This window comes from Toxotes jaculatrix, chromosome 9 (assembly GCF_017976425.1).
Source record: "Toxotes jaculatrix isolate fToxJac2 chromosome 9, fToxJac2.pri, whole genome shotgun sequence".
Classification (NCBI taxonomy): domain Eukaryota; kingdom Metazoa; phylum Chordata; class Actinopteri; family Toxotidae; genus Toxotes; species Toxotes jaculatrix.
The window spans coordinates 8,389,696-8,402,631 of record NC_054402.1 but is presented as its reverse complement, the minus strand read 5'-3'; the positions used below and the strand labels follow the sequence as shown (position 1 = coordinate 8,402,631).

The 12,936-nt window shown below is 41.0% G+C and overlaps 1 protein-coding gene across 1 annotated transcript; it reads left to right on the top strand.

Moving 5' to 3' along the window:
- The first annotated feature begins 198 nt into the window (after positions 1–198).
- Positions 199–11,023, top strand: cep126 (centrosomal protein 126). The gene is made up of 11 exons (XM_041046743.1): positions 199–240; positions 2,722–2,841; positions 4,029–4,174; positions 4,266–4,377; positions 4,590–4,761; positions 5,881–7,837; positions 9,024–9,142; positions 9,505–9,574; positions 9,929–10,138; positions 10,271–10,335; positions 10,433–11,023. Exons 1-11 carry the CDS (start codon positions 206–208, stop codon positions 10,514–10,516), a joined length of 3,090 nt encoding a protein of 1,029 aa, XP_040902677.1. The 5' UTR covers positions 199–205; the 3' UTR covers positions 10,517–11,023.
- The last annotated feature ends 1,913 nt before the right edge of the window (positions 11,024–12,936 follow it).

The following is a 12,936-nucleotide window of genomic DNA, read 5'->3' as shown; positions in this document are numbered from 1 at the left end:
AAAGAGGCTGTCATTCTTCAGGAGAAGTTGTCGCGGACATTACCTGTTTAGGTTTATCTTCGCCGGGAATATGTTGAACGTGTTAGCACCGCTAAGTCCCGCCGACGTTAGCTAAAAACAAGCCAAGTTAGCTGTTAAGAGCCGTTTGCTGGGAGTTGAACCTGTATGTTTGCCCGGTGTCAGTGAGGATCAGCAGCCTGGGAGGATGCAAGTTCTTCAGGACAACTTCTTCTACCACTCGTATCCTGCATACTGTAACGTCCAGTCGGACGTAATGAAGGGAGGGACGAGAGGGTCGTCAACAGACCGTTTATTGCGAGAACTTAATGGTTACTGTTGGCCGTAACCACGCCAATACAGCTGCCACAGGTTTCAGTCAGTCACTCAGGCTTTAAAGTTAATTTTATAATATATGAAAAACTCAATTATTGAATTACTACTTGTAGTACTTGAATTCTTTGCTCCCCACTTACCCAGCTGAAAATACTGTATCTCAAAGGGTAAGGTCTTGTTGGACAGGTCCGTATAGTGCTTGTCAACATAACACTGGGCAGAATATGCATGCCAGGAAGCCATTAATCTGGCAATGAAAGAGGTCATAAATATGGACAAAATACTAAAGCCAAGAAGGTTCCAAGGTTCTGAGATGTATTCCCGAATGTCCTGTGACCAAATATCTTTATATTCTTCCCAGATCTTCCCATGTATAAACATGATAAATAAGGCTTGAATTGATGGTCAGTTCACATAAGATTTACTGCTGCTGTCTATTGGCATAGTGTGTGTGATATGGCTCCAAAGGCTCACCTGTAGAACTTAGGGAAAGTGTCTCCTTGCCTTTTTCATCTTTGGGAAGTCATTACATGTCTGATTTATTATGGCACATGTGGTAAGAATACATAATTATCTATGTGGGTAATTTTCTAGCAAGACAGCTGTTTGCAGTTTATAACTCCTTACTGACTGATGTGATGTAATTGTGTAAGAGCCTGACTTAAATCTTGACAAGAAGAAAAGACAGTGTCAGAAAGATGAGAGAGGAATAATTTAACATAATATAAAAAAATATACTAACTTAGGAAAATATTTGATGGCTAGTTGTGATTGTATACATGAATGGGAAAGGGAGAGAGTGGGGTGACCCAGGATATGATGAGAATCGAATCAGGTGAAAGGGGTGGTCTTCATACAAAACAGCTGCGAAGGGTGGTCGCGGGTGGTCATTTTAGGTAGCAGCGATGTTCCCTCAAAACGATCTGCTGCATTCAGGACCAGTAGGCAAAGAAATATGATAAAGGAAACAGCATGGGCCACAAACTTCAGGAAAGGTCCACACATGAGTTTCCCTAACTGAGAGAAGTAAGGGCATGGCAGACACAAACAAAAATTAACATTATTTTTAAATATCCAACAAACACAGAGCAATACTGGAATCATGTTAAATGTAAATCCAATGCTCACCCTCCCTTTAGCTAGGTTAAAAGTGTCCAAAATGATTTCTAAAACAAAAGTCAAAAGCTTGTGTGTGTGTTAGAACAATGTATTTTTCGAAAGTAACCTTATTGACGGTGCTATCCAGTACATAAAGGCCAGGACAGGCAACCCAGAAGAAGACATCAGTGTGTATATGTCAAGGAGAGGCAAAACAGGAGTGCCAAAACATGGGATGCTGCAGGATCAGCAATAAGGCAATAAGGACATTCACTATCTTCAGTGTGTATGTTTTATGTTTTACAGCAATATTGAAGTGATAGGATGGTTCACTCACCTCAACCAATGACTGCTTCACCAAAAGACTTCACTTTCATTTCAATAAGTCGTTAGAACCCAAAACTGTGTCCAAAAGCGACCAACTGCACCTCATGTATAAGCGAATCATGTCAGGCTCATTCCCACCTGTCAGACTGTACTCTCATCTGGCGCTGCCCAGTGGGTGGTTTTCTAGCAGGCGTTAAGGTATGTTTTGTAAGGCAGGATATTATGATTTGTTGAACACGTTTGGGTCCAGTTTTGGAGATGATATAACTGTTTATATCTCATTTTAATTCTCTTGATTTTCTATAACTGTGCCCGGTGAGCCCACAAAGCAAGATATTAAAACACTCTGTCAAACTAATAGAAGATTTAAGGGCAGCAGAAGTGCACTGACCTAACTGCTTGCTAACTTCTTCTACCACTCGTATTCTACATACTGTAGCGTCCAGCCAGCCGTAACCACTCCAATACAGCTGCCACAGGTTTCAGTCAGTCACTCAGGCTGTCTCTCTCTCTCGCTCCCACTCCACACACACAAGCACATACACCCGCGGGCTCCCACCTCACGCACACTCATCAAGCTCCCTGCCTTTCACATCCAATCACACACCTCTCATACACATACAGTGCATCCCCAAACAGCGAGTAACCACGTACAGTATCTCCTGAACAACATAACAATTTAACATGAACATTACTGCAGGGTCGCTATAATACATTTAGTTATTTATCCAGTATGTGTATTATATGTTTACATTTATGTGAAGCAAATGTAGAGAAGCAGTTAACCTGGGAATCGCTATCATGACAAAACCTGTAGTATGTATGACCAGCCTGTATAATTCACAAGAATTTCATAATAAATTTCTGTTCACTCAGTCGAGTCAAAGCTTACGTTTAGGTGACACATATCTAGATGGTACAATTTGATGGTACAAACTCCTTTCCTTATCTGCTCACGTCCAGAAATTCGAGGTTTGGAGCTGATGGAGGCCTCGAAAAAGAGAGACAACTTTTGGTTGAGGAACAGAAGTTATGCAAAGCCCGAGCTCGCAAGTTTTCCCAGGAAACCCAGCGACGCAGGAGGTTAGCAATATAACTATTGTGGTTTTCTGTTTTAACATTAACGGGTATGTGTGTCATCTCAGATCAGTTTTTGCAGTCCTAACATGCCCAGGTGGCCGGTTCCTTGTAAATGAGCAAAATTTTCCATTTCTTCCTGAAAGCAGATGCTGCTTAGCTAGTGGATAGTATGCGCCTCCTGAATAGACAGCTTAGGGTTCTGCCCTGGGCTTAGCACCTTTGAGGGATAGATGGTATTGACAGGATTTTGCAGTCTAGACCGGTCTAGACCTGGAAATAGATCTGTTGGCCTAGAGGGTAACTGTGGGCCAGAGCAGTGACTGAAGTGTCACCTCTCTGAAGACTAAAGCTTCAAAGGTCAGCCCTGTATGAAGCACAAATCCCTTACAGATATTAATAACTCTCTAAATTTGTGCTTCTGTAGTTATCAGCAGTGGCTAAAAGTGGGTGTTCCTGATTTTAAACTAAGAGCTTGAAGGAGTAGGTTAATGCAAGTATTATGTAATATCAGAGACAGGTTTTGGTTTTACAAAGGCAGCCGATAATGTTAATAGTATCGGATAAGCAAAAATGCAAGATTTGAACTTGAAAATGTTTTGACTGTAAAGTAATGCTCATATTTGTTTGTTCCTTGTCATGCCAGTGAAAACGAGTAATTAGGTACAAGTTTGCAAAATATAAGAACTAATGTGCCACCTCTTCATGGTACATGGTTGTGTTTGCCTAATTAATTTCAAATTTAATACCATAATCTAAACAATGGAATTTCAAACTTTTCATCTCCAATAAGACGCACGTATAAGATATTGGATACTAGATATAAAATAAAGATTTTTTATTTTATTTTAATAGAACAGTAGTGTGTTATCTAAAAGTTTGAGTTACTTTTTGTTCTGATTCACAACATTGATTAAAAATGGTCACTGCTCTTGTTGTCATTGAATAACATTTTTGCCAGTTAAAAAAACAAACAAACAAACATTGATGCTGAACTTGATTGACCCTGTTCATGTTACAGTGGCTTACTCTGTGAACCCAGTAGTGAGGGGTAGCTTTAATTTATTAATGACTGTGTTGAAAACACATCTAGAGGAACAGACTCAGGTTTCTGTATCTAAAACATGGCCAGTCTAGATTTAATCAATTAAAATGTGCATCAGATACATGCTCAGCTCTTTTTCATGGCTCAGGGCTCTGGAGGAAAGACGGAAGCAGTGGGATGTGCAGGAGCAGCGGCTAAGAGAGAGCATCCTACAGCAACGCAGGCAGCGAGTGCAGGATGCAACTGAGCGCTTCCAAAGAGCCCATCTACCTCCTTCTCAGAGACGCAGACAGTGTTAGTGATATATCTGACAAATGCCTCTTAGAAGTGAGAAATAACACACAACAATCTTGAAACATTTTAGTTGTTTTTTTCTTCCTTTTAGCCTTTAGGAGACATGTCCCAAATATTGAAGATGTGCTCAGTCAACTGCAAGGCAGCTTGAGTTCTTACACCCAGCAGTCCTCTTTCTTGTCTAGCAACTCTAACATTAGCAGGTAAAAAATTCTCTTTAATAAATATATCATTCTCATGTGCCCTGCACTCTAAAAATAACTCTGCTGTTGGATTAAAACCTTATACCGTTACTCAAATTTTGTTGAAATCTTTGTTCACAAATTTAGATTTGTAATATTTTTTTTTATGTAGACTTTTCTAACGGCTGGAGATGTCATACATTTTGTTTACGTTTTTCTGTTTTCTCTTAAAGAAGCTGCACTCCCTGTCCTAAGCCTCCCACAGTTTCTAAATCCTCCCACCGTCAAGCACTCTCTGCCTTGGAGGCCTACACTAAACTGCTTCAGGAGCAGAGCATGACCAGCGTCAAGAAAACTCAAGAAACTGAAGAGACACAAGAAAAACAACAAGATCACAGTCCGCAAGTATGTTTTTTATTTCGTTTTAATGTGCAGGAAACTAAACATTTTTCTGGCATTCTCACAAAGAGGTGTTATCTCTCCCCGGTTAGTTTTTTTAAGGCATTAGAATTGTTTGTTGTTTGTTTTTCATAGTGTTTAGGATGTTGGGCAGTTCAGTTGCCTCTTTTTGTATATTATCCTACACTAGTAGACCCCTAGGGTGCAGCAGTGGGACACAAGCCCTTTCCTGCACCCGTAACACCGCTATTGGCTGACACAAGCTTCAGCACCCTCTGGTGAAATGTGTGTGTATTGTTTCAGATTGTGTTAATTGTTACAGTTCCTTGACTTGCTTTTGAAAAAAATCCCTGCCCCCACCACTGACAGTCTTTGTCAGATATGATTAAAAATGTCCAAAAAAAAAGTGGTCACCAAGAAGACCAGCCTGAAACCTGCTATTTACCAGGGTGGTTTCTAGGTCAGTTTACCCAGGTTGACCTTTTTACAGCAACAATTTCTGTGCACATCAGCTACAGCCTAGCAATTGCAAATACCATATATCACATATGGCACATAACAAGGCACTACAAAGGGTCATTAACACAGCACGCAGCATCCTGAGGGATTGCACACACCCAGGACACTGGGTGTTTCAGCTGCTGCCCTCTGGCAGGAGATTCAGGGCGCTGAGGGCACGGACAATAGCCCTAATCAATGCAAACACTTAACCTGACCTTATCTGATTAGCTACCTTTTTTGACTGCAGGCCATGTGCAATGAACAATGTCCACTCTTTCTGTATATACTCTGTATAAAATATATTTAAAATATATTCAGGATAAAGTATACAGTATATTTTATCCTTAATATATTTTATTTTATTTTGTTATACTGTGATTTGTACGGCTTTGTTTTTGCACTGATGTGGGACAATACCTCACTTCCGTTGTACTTTTGTACAAAGTATGATTGTGCAATGACAATCAAGATTTATCTCTTATAATCACGTTTAATCACTTTTCTCATCTTCTTTTTTTGAGGGGAGAAACATAAAAGACAAAAATTTGATTTCATAGGTTCTTATCAAAATATTAAATGTGTTATTATTTTCTATTTACATCCTCTTTTGCTTCCATATTTCAGGACATCCACCTGTCTGATTGCTGTAATTCTGAAAGCTTTTCAAGTAAAGACAGTTTGGAGACGGAGGACCCCAAGCAAAGCACAAGTAATCTGCAGTGTTCCTATTCATCATTCTTGCTTGACTCAGAGAAGCCCCCTCCAAATCTGAGAAAGCAAAATGATTTCTTTCCAGCATCAGACCTATCTTTATCAGAAATGCTGCTTCCTGGTGATAACTTAACCCAATCACAAAAACTGCATGAGCCTAAACAGAAAAAGCAAGAGGACTCTAAAAGGCCTAACAATACGATTCACATCTCTAAAGTTTCTTGGGGGTCCACACCTGAGCAGGCGACTGAGACCAAACCTGGTCTGCACAACTGCAACTTGTTAACGTTTTGTGACATTCTTAGTGCAGACCCAGAGCACTTTGAGGTGAACGTCCCACAAAAGAGCCCCAGTGACAACATCATTGTCAGAGTCTCTCCCGACAACGCAGCACTTGAGTCTTCATGTCTGAAACAAGAGGCTCTGTTGGATCTCAGACAGCAGAGGGTCCATGATGACAGACAGTTAAAACATCCGTCAGCTACAGAAATTCTTTTGCCTGCCAAAAATGGCAACAGCAAAGAGATTTTGTTTGGGGCTCCCCCAAAGCCAAATATTTTCTTGAATGATAGCGCAACAGAAAATGCCTCACAAGAAGGAACTCTTCAACAAACAGGAAAAGAAAGCCACTATCTGTCATCCCAGAAAGATCCTAGTGTTTCCATAAACAACCTCAATAAAGTTTCAAACTCAGAACCCAAAACTGAGAAGCCTATTAGTACACCACTGCTGCAACACGCATGCTTGTCTAACATTCAATCAGATACTCCTAAGTGCCTTAAGTGTCCTGACGAGGAAGCACAGAAGTTGCCTGTTTCAGTGGGGACATCTCATTCAGTATGTGAGGTCAGATTCATTAAAGGAATTCTTAAAAAGCAGTCCAAGTATAAATCAGGAGATACCACATGTGTCTATGGCTCAGGGCATTTGATTTTTGCAGAACAAGTGGTTTTAGCAGTGAGAGATAGTGTTGAGTTGACAAGGGCAAAGACTAAGGATGTGGAGAGCAACAACACCATTAAAAAGAAGCTGCGTTGGTTTGATGAGGTGCATGTGCAAAAAGAGGATAAAGAACAGAACATAGTGAAACAGATGAAAGGCAAGTCTTCCAATCTTTCTCAGTTAAAGAAAAACCCAGAAGACCACCAGCTGAGTCTCACTGCAATCTCAGGGGCCTCCAAGCATGGACCCAGCATGACCCCTCCAGCCTCCACTGGTTATCAATTTACAAAGCAAGCGTGGGCAGATGTTGGGGTTCAAGTCAGCTTACCCCAGGAACGAACAGACGAGGTCAAGGTACTGTGGGGCAGCACCAGGACCAGTGGCCCCAAGGTCCCTCGGAGAGAGCGCTCTGCCAGAGTGGGAGCAGGTCCTGTTTCCTCACGGACTAGAAAGGGCACTGTCATACGACCTCAATCTGCCACCGAGGTGAGTCAGATTGCGAAAATCCAAGGGCTTATGGTGCCCCGCCCACCTCCTCGGATAGAATCGGTGGAAGAAAAGACACCATATATCACTATGGCTCCATATGGCATGGATCATGCTAGTGTCAGCTGTAAACAAGCCCTGACTGTAGAGCAGGCCCTGCAAAAGGACAACTCAGAAGGATTTTTCTCACCATACACGCATCATGTAATCAGAACAGATAATACTGTTATGTACACACCACTGCCACCCTCCTATACATGCCCCGTCGCAGAGGGCAACACGAAGGGCACACCCAGCTCAGGACAGCAGGAATCTCAGGGATGCAGTAGAAGAAGAGGGATGGTGTTCAATGAAAAAGGCCTCTGTTTAGATTGCACTCCCACAGATGAGGAGATCTCACAGCTCTGGCACAGTGTCCGCAGCGCCTTAGCCTCCAAGGATGGTAATGTATATTTTGGCTGACAGCCCCTCACACAAGTTAGGCTTGGATTGTGTGTCTGCAGAGATGTGTCATTTAAATTTGCATTCAGTTTCTCTCAAGCCCATTTGTTTCTACCCATTAGCTATAAAACTTGAAAGTTCAAGTTAACATTGTGAGTCCCAGCTACAGTACTGTACAATGTTCCATTTTATACTTTATCCTTAACATACAATTACAGTCTCCATGACCCGTTTAATCTGTACTTTTATCTGTAACTGTCTTCACATAATCACATTGTGTGGTGTTTGTGTGTCTGCCAGTTTGCAAAGTTTGCAAAGTTTTCTTTGCTGCATAGTGTTGATTACTATTTATTTATTATTTATTGAAATTGACTCATATGAAAGCTGACACACTGTTCTTTGGTGTCATCTCAAGTTTTGACATTGAGAAGTCAGTGAAGTCAGTATTACTTATCTAGAAAAAAGGAAGCCAGTAATACCTGGAAAAAAAAAAACTTCCTGCCTCACAAAGAGCTATTGTCTGCCAAACCCATGCCAGTCTGTCCCATGCCGCCATCATTGGTAATAGTGTTATCAGCCCCTTCTACCTGAGTGACTCTAAACCATAGTCTTCCATTGCATCAGACAACACTGTTAAGAATTTCCTTTTGTCATAATTTGAGCTCTTACCTACATTCACACACTGCTATTTAAAATAGCACAGCTGCACAGATGCAGGTTGGGCCACAACACATAAAGCTATTCATTTTTTGCTTGCGGTATCACTTTTAGCAGGACAAACAGGGCCCTAACAAAAGAGAGAGCAGCAACAACAACACCTACAGTGCAGTGTTATTAAGTGGTATCTTTTCCTGTACATTGCATTTTAGGCCAAAAACAAATCTACTTTGTTGGCTTTCGGGTCTGTTTTCTCAATTTCGCTGACCTTGGAGTCAGCATGTATTTGTTTTACTCCATTTGTTCTGTAACACTTTGGGAAAATACTACATATATGCAGGTCTTATTCGCAAGGTTAACATTGCCTGTCATGATGTTTAGTCAAGTGGAAACTATTTGGTTATGTATTCTCTTTAGGGGACTACAAGGGCCTGGAGTCGCCACATACTAGTTAACATTATCATTTATGCCGATGTAGTTTTGTTTTTTTATGTTATTTTAATGATTCCAGCAAATTTGTCTTCTTTCAGAAAAAAACATGCTTAGAAGACAGGCCCTGGAGAGTGGGCGAGCTGTGAGGAAACCCTGTGTGGAACAGAGCAGACAGCCTCCTGGCTCAGGGATCAGAACGCTTCCTCAGCTTTCTCAGGTACATGCATGCAGTTGCCCTGTGGGGAGGAAGATTGTGAATAATTGCTGAAGATCAGTAAATGGGTGTGTTTGAATTCGTTAAATTGGTTTTGCAGTCCCTTTCATGCTGTTAGAAGAACTGAGTAGACGCCACGATTTATGATTCACAAGACGAGCCTTTCCGGATGGACTTGACTTGGCAGTGTTTTATAAAAAAACAAGCGTTGATGCATAGTGTTTTTGTTTTCAGCTTGCTTCCCCTGTTATTGTGCTTTACACCCATCACCTAGAAATCTTGCAGTACACTGTAGGCTACATAATTATTATCTAAGGTTAATCTAAGCCATAAATTATGCAATGTGTTCATTTTGTTTTGTGCAGCCACCAAAACAGTCCACAGGACCAGGCAGAATGTTTTCCAGTACTTGCAACATGGCCTTTACAAATGAAGGTATTGTGTTAACTGTATATCTACATTTAGATTTCTATTATAGTTAAAACAAACCTTTAATTTCTATAAGAAGCAATGTTACAAAAATGTCAGAGACTTCCCCCCTGTATGTGATTAAATGAGCAACCAAAAATCAAAATACTGGAAATCAAAATACATAGAGATAATATCCAAGCAAAACTAATATACTGAGCCAGTACAACACACAATAATTTTAGAAGTACAAAGAGGACTTCAAAAATTTAGAAAGATGACAGTACAGCTGTGTTTTACACATAAATGCATAAACAACAAAAGTAAACTGGACACGGGTGAGAATGCATGCCTTTGATGTGACTTTGCCTGTGCTCTGAGGGTTGGAGAGCGCGGCCCAGTTACACCTGGCTGATGTACATCCTGAAGGCCTACTGGAAGAAAGAGATTTTGTAGGTGTCATGGAAACAGCCCAAACACAGGCTCCAGGAACAGTGCACCAGCGCAGCCAACAGCAGGGACTCACCGCCATATCCTTGGAAGAGCAGAAAATCCTTCTCTCTCTGGACAGACTTAACCACCAGCTGCACTGTGAGCACTTTGTAAATGTTTTTTGCATCGGGCCAGAGCTGACGGACTAGAGTGATGTTTGTATGACAAAAAAGTTTTTATATGTTGTCATTTCAGTGCAGGATAATCACTCCTGACTGTTACTATTTGTAGGTGTGCGGGAGCATGTTGGGAGTAATACAGGCACGCGAGGCCTCGCACTCATTGATGCACCCTCTGTAAGTATGAATTTCTAAGGGGTTCATTGTTTGCCTCAGCACATAAGGTGATTTAGTTGAACATGTTTTATTCCTTATTTTCTTTCACTGTTTTCAGACAAAGGAAATGAAAGTCACAAACCATCACAAGCACCGTGCTTCCTCGGCTAACAACCGCTCTCGATACCTGAAGAAATTCTGACAGAAAGCGTGTGAGGTCCTACTGTGCGTCATACTGTGTAACCAAGCACTTTATTACCCAGTAAAAAGGATTTAGCCTCCTTTAAAACTAAACGTGCCTACTGGAGTGTCTTCAGGATTGAAGAGACCAGCCATATTGGCCCATAGACATAATAAACACAAAATTTGACCAAACTGCATTTTTTATTTGGTGTGTTGAAATTAGTTTTGTATTTTCGCCATCTGCTTAGGCAAGAACACATAGCCACCAAAAACTTACTCTAGCTTTTGATAAGCCATTTGCTTTTAAGCAAACAAATTCTGATTGCGCCTGTGAAAATGATAGTGGCTTCAACTTGTTTTATTTTACAAATGCAAATAGGCCCTTCTTCTTACAATTGACACATGACCAGAATTCACTGCAAAATATACACTGTAAATTAATATTTATTTTTTAAAGCTGCCTCATTCTGTATTTATTATATATAATTATAAATATAATTTGATGGAAGCTATTTTGAGACCATAATGGCAGCAAACTGAATAAAGCTCATTGTCAGTGGACTGATAAACTGACTGGGTGCGGTGTGTTTGTCATTATTTCCTCAGCCATGCATGGCACAGTCAATGGACTGAGGACCGGAAATGGTTTATAAAGAGAAGTGTGGCAACGTTGAAGGTGTGTTTGTCTTTCTTTGATGGCTGTAGAAAGGGTGATTATGTCTTGTACACTAGACTCAACCTACTGGCTCAACAGGGTAAGCCTCTGCCACAGGGCTTCCAGCCCTCTGTTGCAGTTGCATCTGCCATCAACTTTACTCGTGTTGTAAGTCCTGTTTCATTTAATAATGGCCTTAAATTATAGAAACACCAGTAGACTAAAGACTATATTTATTTAATTTTCGTTGTCAGCTACTGCATTGTTTATGAGTGAAATAAGAGTGTTTGATTAAATGTTTCTCTGTCTCCCTTGCCAAAAAATGGGTGCATCAGGGAGAAAATAGCTACAGGGATTATTGATGTGGGTTCAGTTGCCCCTCCTTCTCCAACGTGTCTGGTTTTGCCCTTCAGTCAGCCTGCTAGGACTTGCTTTAAGAGGTGGAGGAAGCCCAAGCTCATTTGAAGAGTCAGGTTCCCAACCGTGATGAAACCTTTTTTGGTTTAACTGCAGGTTTATGGTTCTGTGCATGCACACATTCTTGAATGTTTCAACAGGGGGCTGTAAACAGTGATGTGGCTTTGGTGTCTCTCTGCCATGTAGAATCATGCATCACCTCCATGTTATCTTACACCAAAACAGAACAAACAAAGAGAGAAAATATGATGATGCCTGCAGCAGCAGAAGCCCTTTGACGGGTTGTGTGTAAAGAGATCCTCCACTGCGGTTATTTGAGAGAGAACATTAATGTCACTTTTAAGCCAATGGGCATAAGGTGATGAGAGAGAACAAAAAGCTGACATTTTATCTGATTAGTTCAATGCTGATATTTTACCTTCTGTTACGGAACAACAAAAAAGCATCCTGTTCATTAATTCCACCCTCATTTCATCATCGGTGGATGGATAAATCTGAATGCACATGCACAGATAAACAAAACAGTGAAATCGTGTGCAGTACATGTTCATCTGTGCAAACTATCCATACTGTATTGACCAAACTTTTACTCAAAATTCTACTGCAGGTTTGCTCTGAAATCTGTTCCCTTTGGCCTACTGCCGTTAATGTTCAGAGTCATTATACCATAGAATGGTGAGCTTAATGACACTTAAGCCTTTGCCAGCACAACACCCAGAAACTCAACATGAAAGGACAAGAGTGCTGAAAATAAGGGAAAACATTTCCACAGGTGCAAGTTCAAGCTTGTATTTTGGTCTGTTGTGAAGTTTAAAGTCTTTTGTCATGTTTTGTTGCAGTTCATTTAACATGAAATGAATGGGTGTCTGGTCTGGCTCAGTTTCCATTAAGCTGAATAATTTTTTTGGATGCATGTAAAAAAAAGAGAGAGAGAGGGAGAGAAAGTTTGCTTGGGTTAATTATAATGATCTATAACCCGTGGACTGTATGTACCCATAAACACTGTAGGGGGCGCTCAAGGTCTCATCTGCCCATCTGCCTGTAGCAACACCGTGCGTCACTATATCCGATAATAACACCAGAGTAAAGCGTTTTTAACAGGGGACGCTTGCTTTAGCCGCGCTGCATTTCAGCAGGTTCAGGTTGATTGAGTGAAAAAAGGACCCAGGAAATCGTTTCTGCTGATCCAATCAAACCCCAGCGAGACTGCGTCGCTCCTGAAGGATGAAGAGATGTTGACCAAAAGTGACCAAACTCTGCTAAGTGGGTGGTCCTCTCAGGGCCTCCGGGACACTGCAGTCCATCTCTTTAATGTGTCTGAGTGCGTTACAATGATGTGAAAATAACCACTTTCACCCAAATAATGG

What these genes read in the sequence shown, in the direction of transcription:
- cep126 (XM_041046743.1), top strand. Translation starts at nt 206, where the DNA reads ATGCAAGTTCTTCAGGACAACTTCTTCTACCACTC. An exon ending in CGCTTCCTCAGCTTTCTCAG is followed by an intron (nt 9,143 to 9,504) that starts GTACATGCATGC and finishes TGTTTTGTGCAG; the next exon opens with CCACCAAAACAGTCCACAGG. An exon ending in CACTCATTGATGCACCCTCT is followed by an intron (nt 10,336 to 10,432) that starts GTAAGTATGAAT and finishes CACTGTTTTCAG; the next exon opens with ACAAAGGAAATGAAAGTCAC.